The following is a 15,533-nucleotide window of genomic DNA, read 5'->3' on the forward strand; positions in this document are numbered from 1 at the left end:
ACCCCAGGTGTTTCTTCCTGGCCCAGGCACCAGACATGGGAGTAAATAAACTTTCAAGATGGCCCCAGACCCAGCCACTAACTACAACTGCATGAGAGGTTCTGCACAAGAACCATCTAGCTGAGTCCAGCCACCCCAGAACTAGGAGAAATTACAATAAAACAACTGTTTTAAGCTGCTATAGAGACAACCAACATAAACCTACATCCAAACCTGAGGCTTAATGCAGAGTCCCAGAGTACTGGCCTAGAAAGTTGCTTTAAATCTCCTTGCCCTGGGTAGAATCTGGAGCAGAACTGAGATGGCTTGTGAAGAACAAGTGGAAACTTCCACTTGGAAATGGTGGTTTGAACTCTACTCCCTACCAAAACCCTGCCAAACAGTGGTAAACAAATTTACAAAGGCAGAACTACACAAGGATAAGAACAGGTATAATAGGAGAAAGATGTCAATCAAAATTTTTGAAGGTAGAAAGCAAACACACAAGTAAAAGTTGACTTAGGTCTTTGTTTGCTCTAATCTCTCAAGCTGGTAGCCACGTGAAATGGCCAACAAGCAAGCAGTATCCTAGAAAGGCTCAGTAAATGGAGATACCAGGAAACTTTGAAGGTTGGGGAGAGGAGTGGGGCTAAAACTAGTTGAAAGTTTGTATCAGGAGCGTCTAGGTCCCAGTTCCCCTTCTCTACCTTATACCACAGGCTACTGACCCCTACCCAACCCAGAACCCATTACTCGTTGGAGAAATGAAAATCACATAAGTTCCAGACTCAGATGGCAGGGCCGAAGCCTCATTCTCAAAACGGACAAATTAAATGAAGATGTATCTATTCACTCTTCCTTTGCCACAGCAATCTCAAGGGCTATGTGTTTCCTACGTGTTTCAGACGGCTGAGTTGTAAGATGTAGGGCTACCCAACCTGTGTTGGACTGTGTACCAGTAAGAAATAAATATGTGTTATGCTACAGACTTTCTGGGTTTATTTGTTACCCCAGCATAGCCTAGCAGAGCCTTACTATTACATCAATTTAACTAACAGGAATTTCAGAATAAGAAAATATGGGAAGTTATGAACAAAAAGAAAAATTTCCTAGAAGTTTCCACAATATGAGTGTTCCACAGGATATGTGACCCAGCAATTTATTTTATTTATTTATTTTTAAAATTATTTTAGCCGTACCACGCAGCTTGCGGGATCTCAGTTCCCCGACCAGGGATCAAATGCAGGCCACAGCAGTGACAGTGCTGAATCCTAACCACTAGGCCACCGAGGAACTCCCATGAGCCAGCAATTTAAAAAGATCTACAGGGCTTCCCTGGTGGCGCAGTGGTTGAGAGTTCGCTTGCCAATGCAGGGGACAAGGGTTCGTGCCCCGGTCCGGGAGGATCCCACATGCCACGGAGCGGCTGGGCCCGTGAGCCATGGCCACTGAACCTGCGCGTCCGGAGCCTGTGCTCCGCTAACGGAAGAAGCCACAACAGTGAGAGGCCCACATACCGGAAAAAAAAAAAAAAAAAAAGATCTACAAAAAGGTACGTCATTATGAAACTTTAGAATGCAGGTGATGAGAGAAGATAAAGATCAAGTAGCCCAAGTCATAGGGAAAGTAAAAGAAGACTTTCTGCGAAGTATGTTTTGTTTACTTGTTTTACCACAGTACCAACAAAACTTTTCTACCAGCAACCTAAGACAATTCAGTGGACATTTTCTGAAAAGCGACCTAGATGCAAGCACTGTGTTGAACATGAGACATATAAAAAGATATGACATTGTCTCTGCCCTGACTGGCTCACAGTCCATCAGGACAGCCAACCATGAAAACAAATCATAACAAAACATGATATATAGTAAGTGGCATAAAGGAAGCATGGAAAAAAGTATAAGTTGTGGGAATATCTCTATTAATTTCTTACTGCCAAAGTCTTATTCATGGACTTCCCTGGTGGCGCAGTGGTTAAGAATCCTCCTGCCAATGCAGGGGACACGGGTTCAAGCCCTGGTCCGAGAAGATCCCACATGCCGTGGAGCAACTAAGCCCGTCTGCCACAACTACTGAGCCTGCGCTCTAGAGCCTACGAGCCCCAATTACTGAAGCCCGCGCCCCTAGAGCCCTGCTCCGCAACAAGAGAAGCCACCGCAGTGAGAAACCTGCGCGCCACAACCAAGAGTAGCCCCTGCTCGCTGCGACCAGAGGAAGCCTACGTGCAGCAACGAAGACCCAATGCAGCCAAAAATAAAATTAATTAATTAATCAATTTTTTAAAAAAAAGTCTTATTCATATTCACTAGGAAACAAGTTCTTTAAACTGGAGTATTTCTCTCAGGGACTTTGATAAATGACACAAAGTAAAAATAAGCAGATTACTGTATATTGAAAATACGCCTAGAAGAACTCCACTTTTAACAAGCAATAAGAACAGATTTGCAGGAATTCCCTGGCGGTCCAGTGGTTAGGACTCGGTGCTTTCACTGCCGGGGCCTGGGTTCAATCCCTGTTCAGGCAACTAAGATCCTGCAAGTCAGGCGTTGACCTAGATGCAGACGGGGTGGGGTTGGGGGGGGATGTGCTATCAAAATATCTTTAAGTAGGAGAACAGTTAAATTATAGACCACTCCTAATGTACAAGAGGGAATCCTGACAGGAAAAGGCCCATCATTAGCAACAGTTAATTCAAGTGCTAGCAGAAGGAATTCCATCTTAACTTCATTTTCACTTAATCAGAACTTCCTGAAAAGTCTTTATTTAGGCAGAAACTTTCCATGACTGGCCTCTTCCAAAAGGTGAATCATTTAGGAAATTCTGAGCTAACTGGCTCAGCTGGTTATATGATAGGGAAGGATAAAAAATACTGTATTTCCTCATTCACCAAGGTTAATAAGTTACACATTTTTCAAGTGGGAGAAAACCGAAACAAAAAGGTAAAAATCCTAAATTTAACAATTAAAACATAATTAGAAAAAACCCCAAAAGACTAACTGTGCTAACACTACCTTATACTTATACTTACAAATTCCTCCCAGTCATCAGTAGCTCTTTCTCACATTTCTTAACTTGATACAAAGACAAAAAGGAAAAGCAGAATAATGACATCAAGAGATTAAAAGATATGCTCAAAATCCATTTACCAACTTTGCATCTTATTGTCAAAATTCAGGCCCTCAAAGTTCCTACATGAGGGCTCCTTATAATACTTAAATTTAAGTATAAATAATTGAACTTCTTAAAAAAATCCTGCCAACATGACAATTATTAACAGAATTTTTGGTTTTTTTTTAGGGAGAAGGCGTTACATAGAACTTTCACTTGTCATGTTATACATCTCTGCACGTATGTGTTTAAAGTAATAAGCATATATTACTTTTGAGTATAAAACATATGTGCGTGAGTGTGTATATTTATGGAAAAAAAGTTCTTTATTCAACTGCTGTTTTTTTGATAGACATGGTGCTGCCCTCTTCTGACAAATGATAGAAACAGCAGGTTCTCTGAATACTCATCCAGTATTTAAAACAATCATCCATTTGCTTTAAAAAAATGAAAGAGAAAAAAATTTAAAAAGGAAAAATAGAAAATTTGTGTCAGTCAACTATATTTATAAATATTAATAAATCCACAAAATTTAATTTGATCAGGAAATTTAATGATTTATCATAACAACAGTTATTCACCAGCTTTTCTTATTACTCTCTATGTAAAGTCAATGGTAAAGTTATAATAAATCTTTCTTAGATATCCTATATGACACAGAGGAAATAATGCGAGCCAAGAAAAATTTCCAAAAATTTAAAACCTATATTCCCAACGGTATATTAAACACTTTCTGTATTATTTTTGTAGGACTTCAGTTCACTATCAGTGTTCTACTAACCTCTCTTGGATAGCTCAATACTTCCCAGTATGATTTCTGGCAGCAAAACACATTCTTTTTTTAAAGAGATTTCCCTTTTATTTTCTGTTTTCGTTTGTTTGTTTGTTTGTTTCTTGAGGTACACGGGGCTCTCACTGCTGTGGCCTCACCCGTTGCGGAGCACAGGGTCCAGACGCGCAGGCTCAGAGGCCATGGCTCACGGGCCCAGCTGCTCCGCAGCATGTGGGATCTTCCCGGATCAGGGCACGAACCCGAGTCCCCTGCATCGGCAGGCGGACTCTCAACCACTGCACCACCAGGGAAGCCCCCTTTTATTTTTTAAAATTAATTAATTTATTTATTTATTTATGGCTGCGTTGGGTCTTCCTTGCTGTGCGCGGGCTTCTCATTGCGGTGGCTTCTCTTGTTGCGGAGCAGGGGCTCTAGGCACGTGGGCTTCAGTAGCTGTGGCTCGAAGGCTCTAGAGCTCAGGCACAGTAGTTGTAGCTTACAGGCCTAGATGCTCCGCAGCATGTGGGATCTTCCCAGACCAGGGCTCGAACCCACGTCCCCTGCATTGGCAGGTGGATTCTTAACCACTGCGCCACCAGGGAAGCCCAGCAAAATACATTCTTAATTCACATCATCAAGATTTATTTAATGGATCCCTAAAATGATTATATGGGAAAAGGGTGTCTTTGCAATGGAGAATTCTGACTCATATTGCCTAAGTAGTCTAACTTACTGCCACCAATAATCAGTGTTAATGATGTGATGTAGTGACGAGGACAAAACATCATCAATGTAGTATTTTTGTCTAAAGTGATTAATATGAAGTTAACCATGAGGAAACAATGCAACAACCCAAACTGAGAGACACTCTACAACACAGAGGGACTCTTAAGACTAAATGACTAAATGCAGAGTCAGCTCTACCCACCACCGGTCCCTCCCATCAGGACACTTACACAAGCCTCTTAGATAGCCTCATCCATCAGAGGGCAGACAGCAGAAGCAAGCAGAACTACAATCCTGCAGCCTGTGGAACAAAAACCACATTCACAGAAAGACAGACAAGATGAAAAGGTAGAGGGCTATGTACCAGATGAAGGAACAAGACAAAACCCCAGAAAAACAACTAAATGAAATGGAGATAGGCAACGTTCCAGAAAAAGAATTCAGAATACTGATAGTGAAGATGATCCAGGACCTTGGAAAAAGAATGTAGGCAAAGATCGAGAAGATGCAAGAAATGTTTAACAAAGACCTAGAAGAATTAAAGAACAAACAGAGATGAGCAATACAATAACTGAAAAGAAAACTATACTAGAAGGAATCAATAGCAGAATAACTGAGGCAGAAGAACGGATAAATGACTTGGAAGACAGAATGGTGGAATTCACAGCTGCAGAAAATAAAAAAAAAAGAATGAAAAGAAATGAAGACAGCCTAAGAGACCTCTGGGACAACATTAAACGCAACAACATTCACATTATAGGGGTCCCAGAAGGAGAAGAGAGAAAGGACCCGAGAAAATATTTGAAGAGATTATAGTCAAAAACTTCCCTAACATGGGAAAGGAAATAGCCACCCAAGTCCAGGAAGCGCATCGAGTCCCATACAGGATAAATCCAAGGAGAAAAATGCCAAGACACATAATAATCAAATTGGCAAAAGTTAAAGACAAAGAAAAATTATTGAAAGCAGCAAGGGAAAAAAAACAAATAACATATAAGGGAACTCCCAGAAGGTTAACAGCTGATTTCTCAGCAGAAACTCTACAAGCCAGAAGGGAGTGGCATGATATACTTAAAGTGATGAAAGGGAAGAAACTACAACCAAGATTACTCTACCCAGTAAGGATCTCATTCAGATTCGATGGAGAAATCAAAAGCTTTACAGACAAGCAAAAGCTAAGAGAATTCAGCACCACCAAACCAGCTCTACAACAAATGTTAAAGGAACTTCTCTAAGTGAGAAACACAAGAGAAGAAAAGGACCTACAGAAACAAACCCAAAACAATTAAGAAAATGGTCATAGGAACATACATATCGATAATTACCTTAAACGTGAATAGATTAAATGCTCCAACCAAAAGACACAGGCTTACTGAATGGATACAAAAATAAGACCCATCTATATGCTGTCTACAAGAGACCCACTTCAGACCTAGGGGCACGTACAGACTGAAAGTGACGGGATGGAAAAAGATATTCCATGCAAAGGGAAATCAAAAGAAAGCTGGAGTAGCAATACTCGTATTAGATAAAATAGACTTTAAAATAAAGAATGTTACAAGACACAAGGAAGGACACTACATAATGATCAAGGGATCAATCCAAGAAGAAGATATAACAATTATAAATATATATGCACCCAACATAGGAGCACCTCAATACATAAGGCAACTGCTAACAGCTGTAAAAGAGGAAATTGACAGTAACACAATAATACTGGGGGACTTTAACACATCACTTACACCAATGGACAGATCATCCCAAATGAAAATAAATAAGGAAACAGAAGCTTTAAATGACACAACAGACCAGATAGATTTAATTGATATTTATAGGACATTCCATCCAAAAACAGCATATTACATTTTCTTCTCATGTGCGTACGGAACATTCTCCAGGACAGATCACATCTTGGGTCACAAATCAAGCCTCAGTAAATTTAAGAAAATTGAAATCATATCAAGCATCTTTTCTGACCACAACGCTATGAGATTAGAAATGAATTACAGGGGGAAAAAACGTAAAAAACACAAACACATGGAGGCTAAACAATACGTTACTAAATAAACAAGAGATCACTGAAGAAATCAAAGAGGAAATAAAAAAATACCTAGAGACAAATGACAATGAAAACACAACGATCCAAACCCTATGGGATACAGCAAAAGCATTTCTAAGAGGGAAGTTTATAGCTATACAAGCCTACCTCAAGAAACAAGAAAAATCTCAAATAAACAATCTAACCTTACACCTAAAGGAACTAGAGAAAGAAGAACAAACAAAACCCAAAGTTAGCAGAAGGGAAGAAATCATAAATATCAGAGCAGAAATAAATGAAATAGAAACAAAGAAAACAATAGCAAAGATCAATAAAACTAAAAGCTGGTTCTTTGAGAAGATAAACAAAATTGATAAACCCTTAGCCAGACTCATCAAGAAAAAGAGGGAGAGGGCTCAAATCAATAAAATTAGAAATGAAAAAGGAGAAGTTACAACAGACACTGCAGAAATACAAAGCATCCTAAGACACTACTACAAGCAATTCTAGGCCACTAAAATGGACAACTGGAAAAAATGGCCAAATTCTTAGAAAGGTATAACCTTCCAAGACTGAACCAGGAAGAAATAGAAAATATGAACAGACCAATCACAAGTACTGAAATTGAAACTGTGATTAAAAATCTTCCAACAAACACAAGTGCAGGACCAGATGGCTTCACAGGTGAATTCTATCGAACATTTAGAGAAGAGTTAACACCCACCCTTCTCAAACTCTTCCAAAAAACTGCAGAGGAAGGAACACTCCCAAACTCATTCTATGAGGTCACCATCACCCTGATACCAAAACCAGACAAAGATACTACAAAAACAGAAAATTACAGAGCAATATCACTGATGAATATGGATGCAAAAATCCTCAACAAAATACTAGCAAAACAGAATCCAACAACACATTAAAAGGATCATACATCATGATCAAGTGAGATTTATCCCAGGGATGCAAGGATTCTTCAATATACACAAATCAATCAATGTGATACACCATATTATCAAATTGATGAATAAAACCATATGGTCATCTCAATAGATGCAGAAAAAGCTTTTGACAAAATTCAACACCCATTTATGATAAACACTCTCCAGAAAGTGGGCATAGAGGGAACCTACCTCAACATAATAAAGGCCATTAAAAAAAATTTTTTTTAAAAGACTAAATGCAGGGACTTCCCTGGTGGCACAGTAGTTAAGAATCTGCCTGCCAATGCAGGGGACATGGGTTTGAGCGCTGGTCTGGGAAGATCCCACATGCCACAGAGCAACTAAGCCCGTGCGTCACAACTACTGAGCCTGCTCTCTAGAGCTCGCATGCCACAACTGCTGAGCCTGCGTGCCACAACTACTGAGGCCTGCACACCTAGAGCCCGTGGTCCACAACAGGAGAGGCCACTGCAATGAGAAGCCCGCGGACCTCAATGAAGAGTAGCCCCCACTCGCTACAACCAGAGAAAGCCCACGCACAGCCAATGAAGACCCAATGCAGCCAAAATTAAAATTAAAAAATTTATTTAAAAAAAAAGAACATTTTAGAATAACTAGGGAAAGATTTGCGTAGAACTGTAGCTACCAAAAATGTGGCCTGCGAAACCTGTTATTGGTCTAAGACAAGATAGGTACAAAAATTTTGAATAAGTATTTAGCAACTTGCTTAGCAATTTGACAATGTCACAATATTCAAGACATGAATGATGGACTCATTGCATTAAACAGAACATAGACCAATTCAGGTACCGTCAAACTTGCAAGGTGGTCACATGTGATATTAGTCTTGTGCAGTAAGACCACATTAGTGTGTATGAAAGTTTAGGGTTATTTTATCAATTAAAACCCCAAAATGTGATAAAATTTAAGCATTTCTTTTTATAAATTTTTACAATCATTTTAATTTTTGACCAAGTGTGACTTTTAAAATTTATAGTTTAATAACTAAATTAAGAAAGTAAATTTGGTATTATTTTTTAATCCTCATTTACTGATGGCAAAACAACCCACACTGTATGCTTCTGCAAAAAAAACCCATGTTTCCTGAATGTATCAGTAGTAGTAAACCACATGATGATAATGGAAGTGACTCCGAAGAAATGAAGGACAACCAAGGTCAAACCACTTTTACTCTATGAGCCCTCATACACTGGGCTTGGGTTTTGATCACTCAGCACTAAAACCAGTGAGTTCTCTGCAGAGATGTTTTGGCTAATAAAGCAACAAATCCACCAAAACTTCTGCAGCATTTACATATAAAACATGAAGAAATAAGTTCAAAATCAAAAGAATTATTTGAAAGAAAGAGTACTGAACTAAAAAGTCAATAAAAACAGATACAAAATTCCCTACGTTAGCACTGTGGCCTTCTGAGAAAGGAGTACTTTTGGTTGCTAACTAAGAAAAACATATACCACTCCCAGGACATTAGTAAAAGACTATATCAAAGGTGTCTGCTTGGAAATCTTGACAAAGAAGGTAGTTCAAGTACAACTTTCCAATGACACCATGGCTTAAAGTATTCAGGATCTGGCTTATGATGCAGAAACTATTAACAAAGTTAGCAAAGTGTTTCTTCAATGCAATTTGAAGAACGACAGATTATTGCTAATATGAAAATTATTTTAGTATATGTGATTTAATCATGAGGGTGATATAAAGATTCTTTTTTATCAGTTTTTTGCTGACAAACATTAACTGACACTGATCTGTGTAATAAAAGTAGGATCACATGTCAACAGATGAGATGTGAAGTTTAAGTGTTTGGAAGAATATGTTCCAATGGCACAGCTGCAAGACAGGGAAACAGTTTACATTAAGGAGTCTGTGCTAGAACATAAATTAATACACTGCTTCCTTCATTGAGAAAACTCTTACTACATAAAAAACCCCCCACTGTTCTTAGTACAGTAGTAAAAACTGTGCACTATGTAAAGCTAATGTATTAAATTTAAATGACTATTTTTGATAAACTGAAAGTTGATCATAAATATGCATATGTTATAATGCATGCTGAAGTACAATGGTTATGAAGAAGAAAGTGCCTTGAGAATGATGAACTACAGAATAAACTTAGTACTTCTAAAAGAAAAACAATAACCATATGGTCTCCAATTTTAAAGATCTCAATTGGACAAGTAAGAAATGCTTATTTGCCTGCTTTGTTCGGTATTTTTTTGTCCATGCTGAGCAACTTGTGGGATCTTAATTCCCCAACCAGGAATTGAACCCAGGCCCAGCAGTGAAACTGTGGAGTCCTAACCACTGGACTGCCAGGGAATTCCCAGTTTGGTGTTTTTAAAAATCTTAGTACTTTCACACAAGGAAGTAATTCAACATATTTTTCAGAAACAAATAAACTCTAAGAGTAAAAATGCAAGTTAAAAGCCTGAAGAACAGTTCCTATAGGTTAACATGTTTCACAGAATGTTTTGAATTATATTTTCCATAAAAAAAAAAACCACACATAGGAAATTCATGCATCCAGAATTCCTTTTTCCCACTGAAATATAACTTAATTTTTTTTTTTTTTTTTGCGGTATGCGGGCCTCTTACTGTTGTGGCCTCTCCCGTTGCAGAGCACAGGCTCCGGACGCACAGGCTCCAGACGCACAGGCTCAGCGGCCATGGCTCATGGGCCCAGCCGCTCCGCGGCATGTGGGATCTTCCCAGACTGGGGCACGAACCCATGTCCCCTGCATCGGCAGGCAGACTCTCAACCACTGCGCCACCAGGGAAGCCCAATATAACTTAAATTTAATTATAACTTGACAGGATAAATTACTGGAACTGACTACTTATGAAGCACTGAAGATGAACTCTGAAAATACAGTTACTACTAATCATTTCATGAGGTACCTAGGTCAAATCATTTTGCTGTACACCTTAAACTTATACAGTGCTGTATGTCAATTATTTCTCAATAAAACTGGAAGGAAAAAAAAAAGAAAATGTAGTTAGTACTGGCTTCGTTTGGAAAAAGTAAAAATGAAAATCCTGAACTTAATGAAACTGCTTTAAAATCTACACTTCCATCCTCATTACTTTCACATTATTGTACATCATTGTCTAAATTATCTGTAGTGAAGGACCATGATTTAAAAACTCCAACCTGGTGCAGACCAATACTTTTGTAAAACGCAATAGAAAGAATTTATTAGAAAAATAAATTAAAAAGAGGTACAGGACTTCCCTGGTGGCGCAGTGGTTAAGAATCTGCCTGCCAATGGAGGGGACACGGGTTTGAGCCCAGGTCTGTGAAGATCCCACATGCCACAGAGCAGCTAAGCCCGTGTGCCACAACTACTGAGCCTGTGCTCTAGAGCCCATGAGCCACCACTATTGAGACCACATGCCACAACTACTGAAGCCCGCACGCCTAGAGCCCATGCTCGGCAACAAGAGAAGCCACCACAATGAGAAGCCTGCGAGCTGCAACGAAGAGTAGCCCCCTCTTGCTGCAACTAGAGAAAGCCCACACACAGCAACGAAGACCCAATGCAGCCAATAAATAAATAAACAAATAAATTTAAATAAATAAATAAAAGAGGTACAAAAACAGCCCTTTGAGATGGGTTTATGAGTATTATTTTAAAAAATTAAAAAGAAGAGGAAGAGCACCAACACAGAAATAATTTACATATACATCATCCTCCAGGAGTAGGGCTGTCACCAATCCCACTAAGATTAATTAACAAGAAAGATATAAGCTATTTTGACCCATTAAAAGCTTTAAAAATTAATATAAACAGCACTTATTCAAAGTATGTGTCTAGATATTAAGTACTGGGAATTGATACTTTTAGTTTTTTGCTTCAATTATAGAATTAAAAGGTGATTCCTTCTATTAATCACTTACACTCACACTTTCAATGATCAACATGTATAGTTATAGGGAATTTCCTGGCAGTCCAGTGGCTAGGACTCAGCACTTTCAGTGCTGGGGCTCAGGTTCAATCCCTGGTTGCGGAACTAAGATCCTGCAAGTCACAGGGTGTGCCTGCTGCCCCCTCTCCAAAAAAGGATAGTTATGTAATTCTTTTCCTTTTCTTATTTTGTGCTCATTTTGACTGTATTTATTGAAATGTAATTTTACGTCTGTCTGTTAAATCTTATTGTTAAAAATTTGAGCTTGGGGACTTCCCTGGTGGTCCAGTGGGTAAGACTTCACACTCCCAATGCAGGGGTCCTGGGTTCGACCCCTGGTCAGGGAACTAGATCCCACATGCATACTGCCAACTAAGAAGTCCGCATGCCACAACTAAGAGCCAGCATGCCACAACAAAGATCCCATGAGCCGCCACAGCCTAAATAAATTTTTTTTTGTTTGCGTCTTCTATTTTGTATCTCTTCTTAATTTACTTTTCTAATAATTCCTATTTATTGTGTTTTACAAAAGTATTGGTCTGCAACAGGTTGAAAATTTAAAATCAGGGTCCTTCACTACAGAGAATTTAGATAACAATCTGCATTAATGCGTAATCTACCGAATATGAGAGTTATATCGTGTCACAAAGGAGAAGATCCTTGTTCTTAGGAAACAGTTATGAAGTATTTAAGAGTGAAGTGTTGGGCTTCCCTGGTTGCGCAGTGGTTGAGAGTCCGCCTGCCGAAGCAGTGGACACGGGTTCGTGTCCTGGTCCAGGAGGATCCTGCATGCCGCGGAGCGGCTGGGCCTGCACGTCTGAAGCCTGTGCCCCGCAGCGAGAGAGGCCACAGCAGTGAGAGGCCCGTGAACCCAAAAAAAAAAAAGAAAAAAAGAGTGAAGTGTCATGATATCTACAATTCTCAAATGGTTCAGCCAAAACAAAAAGAGAGAAATACGGAAACAGATGGTGGAGAGAGGGGCAAAACATTTACAAGTGGTGACTCAGTATGATAGGTATATGGGTGTTCAGTGTAATACTATTCTTGCAGCATTTTTTTTTTTTTTTTTTTTTTTTTTTTGGGCGGTACGCGGGGCTCTCACTGCTGTGGCCTCTCCTGTTGTGGAGCACAGGCTGCGGACGCACAGGCACAGCGGCCATGGCTCACGGGCCCAGCCGCTCCGCGGCACACGGGATGCTCCCAGACTGGGGCATGAACCCGTGTCCCCTGCATCAGCAGGCGGACTCTCAACCACTGCACCACCAGGGAAGCCCTATTCTTGCAACATTTTTTTTTTTTTTTTTTGTGATACGCGGGCCTCTCACTGCTGTGGCCTCTCCCATTGCGGAGCACAGGCTCCGGACGCACAGGCCCAGTGGCCATGGCCCACGGGCCCAGCCGCTCCGCGGCATGCGGGATCCTCCCAGACCGGGGCACGAACCCATGTCCCCTGCATCGGCAGGCAGACTCTCAACCACTGCGCCACCAGGGAAGCCCACAACATTTTTGTAAGTGTAAAATTTTTCAGAAAAAAAAAATTGGGGGAGATTAAAAAGTAATACTAAAAGACTAAAAGTGGAAATATGTGTATCTATAACCGATTCACTGTGCTGTAGAGCAGAAAGTAACACAACACTGTAAATCAACTCTACTCCAATAAAAAAATAAAAATAAAAAAAGCCACCACCACCAACAACAACAACAAATAATAACAATAATAAAAAGTTTGCTTCACATCATTTATAAAACTAATAATGCCGGGACTTCCCTGGTGATCCAGCAGTTAAGACTCCGTGCTCCCAGTGCAGGGGGCCCAGGTTCGATCCCTGGACAGGGAACTAGATCCCACATGCCGCAACTAAATTTCCCACACACTGCAACCAAAGATCCCGCACGCTGCAATGAGGATCCCGCATGCCGCAACTAAAACCCAGCACAGCCAAATAAATAAATAAATAGCACAGGGAGATCAGCTTGGTGCTTTGTGACCGCCTGGAGGGGTGGGATAGGGAGGGTGGGAGGGAGGGAGACACAAGAGGGAAGAGATATGGGAACATATGTATATGTATAACTGATTCACTTTGTTATAAAGCAGAAACTAACACACCATTGTAAAGCAATTATACTCCAATAAAGATGTAAAAAATAATAATAATAAATAAATAAATGTTAAAAACAAACAAATAATACCCAACTTTTTTCTTAGATATATTTTCACTAGATGAAATAATTGTTGGAAACTGGAAATTATTTTTAAGAGTATCAACTTTAGGGGAAATTATATTTACAGAGAATAAACAAGTCTAATTAATTACTGTCAAGGAAAATAAATGTGACCATCTATAAAATTGACTGGCAGGCACTTCATCTGTTCTTGTCCAGCTCTAAATTACAGATCTGCTGTTTTCATATTAAAATTTTAAATAAATGGGGAAAAAGAAATTCCAGTCATGTGGCTCTCATCTAGAACGGCCAAGAGTATTAAGCCTATAATGTTTTTCTAAACTAGTAACAAACCTATGAATCAATTAAAAAAATAATATTAAGATGAGGAAATAATATCAGAATCAAATTTCTCTCCAGGTACTTTCAATTCTCACCTGATTTCAAAGGTTTCACTGGGGCTTATACACCAAAGTTAAGGGAAGTAATAAAGGGAGAAATAGCCAGTCACAAAGCAAGGCATGAGTAAGTGAAACCAAATACTTAACTCTTACATTTTCTTGTTTCTGTTCAGCCAACCACTTCATAGTGCCCCCAACTACATTACCATATGTAACAGGACCTTTCTCATATTCCCTGATAATCAATGGAACCACTATTTTCCTTGAGTTCAAATATAAATCTTCCACAATATTAAGATGGGTTGGAATGAGGACAGATGTCTAACACCATTTAGAAAGATGCTCCTTTTTAAAAGTACTAGTTTTGAAGTTTGTGAAAGTCATCTTACCTGACTTCTTCACCAGCAAAATCAAACACCTTGGTAATTTTAACTTTTTCTGTTTCTTTAGGTTTCTCTAGCTCTTCTGCTTTGACCAACAATTTACTTGAACTTGTCTCTTCAGCCTCCTCTCCTCTCTATGAAAAAAGAAGTGTAATCAGTTTCATATAAGGATGAAAACTAAAAGATCCATCCAAACATGTTGTTTCCAGCTATCCTTAAATATTTCATCTCTAAACAGCTAAATGCTTATTGAAATTTTATTTAATTAGAAAGGCTTGTGTTTCCTACCATAGGGAATGCTTTGCTTTTCACTTAGTAGAGTTACTATTAAAAGGCATCTAGTCTGATTTCTGTTGTAAGCCTCAAATCTCAGTTTCCAAATTTAAAAAATCTATCTGGGGAACTTCCGGCATTTCTGGCAAAGCATTCATCCCATTCATCTATTAACTTACTTTAACTTGTGTACGCAGAGGCACTTTTGATTTTGGTCCTACGTCATTGAGGAAGCTGGCCCATAGTTCATCTTCCTTCTTTTTCTTTGCATCCTCTGACTCAATGCCTTTTTCTGGCTCTGCAGCTGCATCTTCTTCCTCACTACTACTTCCTCCAGATTCCTCATTGGCATCCTCCTCGTCCTCTTCTTCTAATGAGAGGCCACCTTGTTTTCTCTTCCTAATCACCAACAGTCACAAGGAAAAGGAAAGACAAGACAAACAGGCAAAATAATTTCAGTTATCCCTTCCTGAATTCCAAACATAATGTTGCAAATATCAGAAAACTTTTAAATCTGGGGACTACTGGTTAACACACCTGATAGGGGAAGTGGGAGAGGTAAGCTGAGATTTTGTGGAAGAAAAAAAGAACTGAGCTCTTACAGTTAGCATTTTCCCAAAGCATTTAGAATCAAAATACAGTGTTCTACTTCTAAGTTAGGACCAGCTGTTTTCACCAAGAAAATACCCAAAATCACCTCACAGAATCAATCTGTTCAGAAAGAGGTTCTAATAACATACATATTCCTGGTATTTTTGACTTTTTAAAAGTCACTCCATGAAAAAAAAAAAAAAAAAAAAAAGTCACTCCATGTGGGGAACA

General features: G+C 39.3%; 1 protein-coding gene across 2 annotated transcripts in view; it reads right to left on the reverse strand.

The window, feature by feature from the left end:
- CFDP1 (craniofacial development protein 1) overlaps positions 1-15,533 on the reverse strand; it is a 140,684-nt gene that overhangs the window by 115,646 nt on the left and 9,505 nt on the right. For both annotated transcript variants that reach the window (XM_032613314.1, XM_032613315.1), the window contains exons 3-4: positions 14,891-15,110; positions 14,445-14,572 (exon numbers count right to left, since the gene is read on the reverse strand). In XM_032613314.1, the coding sequence (XP_032469205.1) occupies positions 14,445-14,572; positions 14,891-15,110 (348 nt within the window). The remainder of the gene's footprint in view (positions 1-14,444; positions 14,573-14,890; positions 15,111-15,533) is intronic.

The sequence above is a fragment of the Phocoena sinus genome, chromosome 19, assembly GCF_008692025.1.
Source record: "Phocoena sinus isolate mPhoSin1 chromosome 19, mPhoSin1.pri, whole genome shotgun sequence".
NCBI classification, from domain to species: Eukaryota; Metazoa; Chordata; class Mammalia; order Artiodactyla; family Phocoenidae; genus Phocoena; species Phocoena sinus.